The 6,973-nt window shown below is 36.6% G+C and overlaps 1 protein-coding gene across 3 annotated transcripts; it reads right to left on the bottom strand.

The window, feature by feature from the left end:
• Nucleotides 1-2,946: 2,946 nt before the first annotated feature.
• Nucleotides 2,947-5,798, bottom strand: NVL (no vein-like protein). Of its 3 annotated transcripts, none has more exons than XM_086644626.1 (4): nt 5,261-5,798; nt 4,829-5,166; nt 4,138-4,284; nt 2,947-3,467 (listed from the first exon to the last, which is right to left on the bottom strand). In XM_086644626.1, exons 1-3 carry the CDS (start codon nt 5,561-5,563, stop codon nt 4,233-4,235), a joined length of 693 nt encoding a protein of 230 aa, XP_086500752.1. In that variant the 5' UTR covers nt 5,564-5,798; the 3' UTR covers nt 2,947-3,467; nt 4,138-4,232. The 3 variants fall into 3 exon arrangements, with proteins under 3 accessions (XP_086500752.1, XP_086500751.1, XP_086500753.1); XM_086644625.1 differs by having other exon boundaries at nt 3,701-4,284; nt 5,261-5,766; XM_086644627.1 differs by lacking the exon at nt 4,829-5,166 and having other exon boundaries at nt 5,261-5,766.
• Between the last annotated feature and the right edge of the window lie 1,175 nt (nt 5,799-6,973).

Below are 6,973 nucleotides of genomic sequence, written 5' to 3' on the forward strand. Positions count from 1 at the left end.
ATGACCCATCATGTAGTCAGCAGTTACATGGGCAGACCTGGAGAGGTTATTGGCAGGTTGTGAAAATGGATACTGCGGTATCTGGGGGGAACTGCGGAAGTTGGTCTGGTTTGCAATAGAAGGGCTGGCATTCCTGGTTCGGCAGTTGGTTTTGTATATTCAGATTTTTCAGGGGACCTTGATAGGAAGATATCGCTTACGGGCTATACGTTCACACTCTGCGAGAGTGCAAGTTGGAGAGTAGTGCTACAATTGGTAGTAGCCCTGTCTACAACGGAAGTTGAGTACATGACATCAACGAAGGCACTGAAGTGGGCAATATAGCTGAGTGGTTTAGTTAGTGATTTGGGCCTCAAGCAGAAGGTGACAAAAGTCTACTGCGACAACTAGAGTGCGGTTCGTTTGACCAAAAATCAAATATATTATGAGAGAACTAAACATATTGATGTCATGTATCACTTTATCAAGGACGTGATTGGAGAAGGGAAGATCACGATGAAGGAGGTGTCTACGACAGATAATCCAGCAGATATGTTGACCAAGGCAGATACAACCCATGTTAGAGGTCAAGGGTTCGAGGCACGCTGAAAACAATTAAAAAAAAACTTATTATTTGTGTATATGTTAGTTCAATTAACTTCGTCTTATTTTATGAATTAGAAACCTGGATCTTAATCGTCTATTGACATATCATTTGATAGTTCGTACTTAATTTGATATTCGATGCTTAGTAACTTTTGGTCGATTATACTTAGTTTGACGTACTATGCTTAGGAGTGTCATATTAATTTATTGTCAACTCATTTGATGACGTGGTCTTAGTTTGATAGTTGATACTTAGAAACTTTTGATTGATTATGCTTAGTTTGATACATTATGCTCAAGATTGTCAATATGGGTGAAGTTAACTAATCTTTCATGCTCTAGATAATTGGTATTAAGCCATATCGATCGTGTGGATCAAAGTATCCCTCTCACTCGATTCTTGCTCGGCTCTTCTCCCGAATCTCTCCCACTTCTAATTTAGTTAGTTTTATTTGTTTGTTTATTTAAAATCAATCCAAAAACACAAATGATTATATTTTCGTTTTTAGTATGAGTTAGCCAATGACACCTAGACCGGTGGGCTAGACTCTCTCGATATTTAAATTACCTTCCTATCCTTGTGGATCGATCCCGGTCTTACCGGGTTTTATTATTTAACGCCCGTATATACTTGCGAGTGCAGATACATGGGCAGATATGAGAGAGGTCATTAACAGGTTATGAAATAGATACTACAGTATCAGGGAGGAACTGCGGACGTTGGTCTGGTTAACGACAGAAAGACTGATACTCCTTGTTTGGTAGTTAAATTTTTAGATTCAGATTTTTCAGGGGATCTTGATAGGAAGAGATTGCTGACGGGCGATAAGTTCACTCTCTACGGGAGTGCCATAAATTGAAGAACAGTGTTACAGTCGCTAGTAGCCATGTGTGCAACGAAAGCTGAATACATGGCAGCAACAGAGGCAGTGAAGGAGGCAATATGGCTGAGTGGTTTAGTTGGTGATTTGGGTCTGAAGCAGGAGGTGACAGAAGTCTAATGCGACAACTAAAGTGCGATTCATTTGACCAACAATCAAATGTATCACGAGAGAACTAAACACATTGACGTCAGGTATCAATTTATCAAGGACGTGATTGAAGAAGGGAAGATCACGATGAAGAAGGTGTCTACGACAGATAATCCAACGGATATGTTGACCAAGGCAGTTACAACTTTCAAGTTTAAGCATTGCTTAGACTTGATTGGGATTTCTAGATGTTGAGCCCTTAGGAGGGTAAGCCTTGGAAGAACTGAAGCGACAATGGCTCAGAGGCATTGAGCTATGATGGTGGAAGATTTAAGTCAAGAGGAGCATATTCAAGTCTGGGTGGAGATTTGTTTAAAATGTCTTGAATATGGGTTGATATCTAACCCGGTTTACGACCCGCTAACCCGCTTAGAAGGCAATGGTAATTGCGAAGTTGGGAGCTGAGGCATGGCTGGTATGCGAAGCAGGCCTCTAAGGCAGAACTGATCTCTGAGACAGAACTGGAATGCGGAGCAGAGCTTATGGAGGCTATTAGTGTTAGCGTATCCATGTGTATTTTGGTTTAAGAAAGAGAGAGTCGGTAAGGCAGTGGGATAAGAGTTTTAGTGCCTATATAAACTAAAGGGGTAATTTCTATATAGGTCAAAATAATATAGAAAATAAGTGAAAAAGCATAAAACATTTGAAAATTATTATTCAGGTCAAAAAGTGTGCAAATACTAAAATACCCCTTTTTGTCATTTTGTGTAACTAAATTCTTTTATTTTTCTTTAAACTTTAAATCGATATAACTTTTGTTTGAGATGTCGGATTTCGATAAAAATTATATATTTAGAAATGATTTTCATTATCTTTCTAACAAGATCCACTTTCAATACCTTTTTTTCAAAAAAAAAAAAAAACCAGAAAAAACGGCATTTTTTTTCCTTTTACGTTTTTATGCAAACGTGTTTACAACAATCTGATCTGCAAACATGTGTTTGCATAACGTAAACTGCAAACATGTGTTTGCATAACGTAAACTGCAAAACAATCTGTTTTGTAAACAAGCATTTTCGAACAAGTTCTGCAACCATGTGTTTGCAACAATCTGTTGGGCAAACATATGTTTGCGAACAAGTTATGCAAACATGTGTTTGCAACAATATATTCTGCAAACTGTGTTTGCATAACGTAAACTGCACACTTTGTTTGCAAAATATAGATTACAAACATGATTTGCAAGCTTTGCAAAATATAATCTTGAGTTGCATATCTTGCAAACTCGATTTGCAAATCAAGAATATAAACTAAGATTATGTATCCACGAAATCTTGGGTTTGAAAAAAAAAAAAACCTTAGAGAAGAAAAAAAGGATTGACTAACAGAAGAAGAAAAAAAGGACAACCGTTCAAACGATTAATTGTTAATAATCCCACTAAGACAATAACAATAGTAGTTTATATAACATCTCTAATCCACCATTTATAGCAAAAGCAGTTAAACCAATAGTTCCAACCTCTCTATGCATTGCTAGCAATGTTGTTGGAGAGCCAGTCAAGTCCTTCACACAGTCCTTGTCTTTAAGTATCACATGTGCTTTGAATGTGTGAGTGACGTTGACGGAGAAAATGAAGGCCATGCTTATAATTGAGCTCTGCAACATTACTTGCACTTGGAGGATCTTGCTTGTTACCAAACACAAGAAGCACAACATCTCTCAATATTCATCCTCATTCAACATCCGATGCAACTCATCTCTAGCTTCAACAACATGATCGCGGTCATTGTTGGCAACCACAAAGATGAGACCCTGTGTTCATTTGGATGTAGTGTCCTCATAAAGGTTGGATCTTTTCCTCACCACCACCTCCATAGCTATTGGCCGAGGATCACTTCCCTGGAAGTTTACTGTTCAGGTTACAAATTAGTAACAATTAGAAAAAATGAAATAAACCTATATGAGGAAAAAGCATTAAAACTCAAAAAGCATGTAAATTTTCAAAAACAACATAGATCAAATAAGTAAAAACAATTTAATGAATTCCTAAAAATTAAAAAACTCTTGTTTAATTGATGAATTAGTCAAAGAGATCCAACAATAAAGAAACTAATGAGCTAAGGGAGTTGAAGAAAACCCAAACCTAGAATGTGTGTTTCAACAATAAATCTGCCTTGTTTGTTTTAGGAAATTTGCAAGAAATTGCTTCATTTTCTTGGCTATAGTATCTACGTTTTTTCATAGATGACTTTTAATTTGCATTACGACTTAAAACACCAGTAGCAGGGGACATTTCATCAGTTACTGCTTTTAGTCCAAGACGATTCATCTCTTCTAGAGCAGATGGGTAAGGGCAGCTTGTCACACCTTTGTTTAAAAGTTTTCCATTGTTAGATGAAATATCACGACTATTCAAGAACTTCTTATCCTTGCACTCAATCTCATCATCAGAATCAGCATCATCATTTTCATCCTCTGAGCTTGATGAAATAAATCTAGTGTGCTTATTATTTGAGCTACCATTAATAGGAGAAAACGCCTTAACACGCTGTGATATACTGCTGAAACGTTCGTACACACCTTTTTCTGGGAATCAATAGGTGGAGGTTTTGAAACCTTTTCCTCCTTCCTGCCTTGCTTGCTAGAATTTTGTTCCATTGCCGGTTGATAGTTCTTTAGAGTGACTCTTCTGCTCTTTTGGATTCTTGGATACAACTCAAATGATACCTATGCAGAAAGATTATAACAGAAGTCAGATTTGTCTCGGCAGCATCAAAATAAATCTACCATCAGTGATGAAAAAAGTCCTCTTTTTAGTCTTAATAGATTATAGCACACAAAACGTAATGAATTTTAGCTGTACACAAAGTTCTGGTGGTGGTGGCAGACTCAAAACCACAACCATCAATAGTTTTGTCACATATAATATTATAATCATAGAATCGGTATTACTACATACAAGAAGCCCATCCACAGTTGAATTCCCAGAAGAAGATAACCAACAATCGAGTTGTAATGAAAATATATTCTCTATGAACCATTTCAATGTAAACATTTGAAATACTTTTAAGCAATAACCTTTTGGATAAAATTTACAATAAAGTATATCAAGATAAAACTATCATTAACATCAAGAAGAAATACCAATAAGATAATGACAACAATCATATTATTCTATGACAGAAATAAGTCCAAATGAGAAACTTTCGGCAATAGTTGACATAAACATTTAATCAAGTTACAATTTACTAATAATTGAATGAGAACATACCCTAAGCTCGTTATTCGCACTCCGAGCTTTTCTTTAACATCAAAAGATTCTTTATTTGCTAGATACTCCAAGAATCCTTTAGTCTGCATGCGCTTACGTCTAGAGAGACCTATATTTTCACTAAGGCGAGATATTATATCCTCGCTTGTTATTTTATAAACTTCTTTTGTATCTGATGGAATAGAAAAATAATGTATAACGACTGGATGTTTAAGTAAAGGTCCCAACTTGAGCTCTTCAAACATGTCAATGCCCCGATTCTTGCAAATGGCTAAATCCAATTCATACAAAGTTGTAATTTTCCAAGAACCCACAAAGCAAAGGATAAATGAATTGACCTAACAGTCAAATATATGCAACTCAAATAAACAAATTGAATTGAAAGGAAAAATTACAAATAAAGAACTAATAAGAATAATGCAAAAGATATACCTTTCGTTCAATGACCATGAGACCGTATAAAGAGGGAACTTGCTGCATACGAAACCCTAATGAACTCCATGAGTCAACTTGCAAAGATAAAAGAGCAGATTCAGATACACTCCATGCTGAAACAGTTCCTCCAGTGGATACAAGATTATTATGTGCCTTAATTACAACACTTTCGATTTTATCAATGGAAAGATTGGGTTGTGGAGGTGTATTGGTGCTGGGGCGTTGTTCAATAGATAAATTAGGGGTTCGAGGGTTTGAGAAAGTAGGGTTCTGGAAGTAAGGGTGAGGGTTTTGTGACATTGAGAAAGAAGGGTTATAGTTTTCCAAGTTAGGGTTTTCACGAAGATTTGCATCTTCTCTCTTCTAAATTTCTTCGCCAGTCTGAACCAGATTTCCCAGCTACTTCGAGGAAAAATGAAGAAGAAAAGAAGAACCCTAGAGAAACTCCTAAAACTTCACGCTTTCATGAGAGAGAGAGTGTGATTTAGTGGGAAGGGTATTTTAGGAACAATATGTTTTTAAAATGACCTGATTCATAATTAGTGATATTATTTTAAACCTAAATAACAGTTACTAATAATAAAGTTGACAACTTTGGTTATTTAAAATGTTGTTGGCTTTTTTAGTTATTGTGTATTTTATATTGACCTAAATAGCCATTTTCCCAAAACTAAAACCCTAGGAGATATCTTTGTCGAATTCTCACGAATCTTTTGTGTAACTTGTTTGCCTATTATAGTGGGAATCATCGCAGCATTGTCGCCGGGCAGTAGGTCCTCACCAACCGAACTACGTAAATCTCTTGTGTTCTGTGTGATTGTTCTTTATTTCCTATTGTTTTTCTTCGATAACTTCCTTCGTCATAACACATATGACAATGGATTTTGTGACAGATTTACCTAGAAGCAGATCAAAACATGATGCAGTATGGGTGATCGTGGATCGACTTACCAAATTAGCACACTTTATACTGGTAAGCATGACTCATTCACTCGAGAAGTTTGGTAGATTATACTGATATAACATCTTTAGACTGCATAGGGTACCGAAATCAATAGTTTCAAAATGTGATCCTCGGTTTACATCAAGATTGTGGGAGGTCTTCCAATGGGCCCTAGGATCGGAATTACACTAAAGTACCTGTTTTCATCCTCACACAAGGCAATCAGAAAGGACCCTTCAAATCCTTGAAGGCATGCTTCGAGCATGTGGGCTAGATTTTGAGCCTCTATGGCAGATCATTTATCCTGAGCAGAATGTCTAGAATAACACTATACAGGCACTATTTGTATGGCACCATTCGAAGCTTTATATGGGCGACCTGGTAGATCTACCTGGGCAGGACAGAAGTCGGAGAGAAAACATTTTGGGACAAGACTTGATCCAGGAGATAGTGGTAAAGTGAAGTTAATCAAGGAAACAATGCTGCAAATCTAGAGTAGACAAAAGTGTGATGCCAACAAAAGACGACGATTGTTAGAGTTTGATGTGAATGACATGTGTATGTAAAGGTGTCGCTAATAAAAGGAGTAAAACGATTTGGACTTTACGACAAACTAGTGTGGAGATTCGTTTGTCCTTTTGCTATCCTTGAGAGATTTGGTGTAGTGGCATATCGAGTATGTTTGCCACCAAAGTTAGTGAAAACTCATAATATATTTCACGTCTCACAACTAAGGAAATATAAACCAGATCCATCTCAAGTGATTA

This window comes from Eschscholzia californica, unplaced genomic scaffold (assembly GCF_041429995.1).
Source record: "Eschscholzia californica isolate CP2 unplaced genomic scaffold, dmEscCali1.0.p SCAF_5, whole genome shotgun sequence".
NCBI lineage: Eukaryota > Viridiplantae > Streptophyta > Magnoliopsida > Ranunculales > Papaveraceae > Eschscholzia > Eschscholzia californica.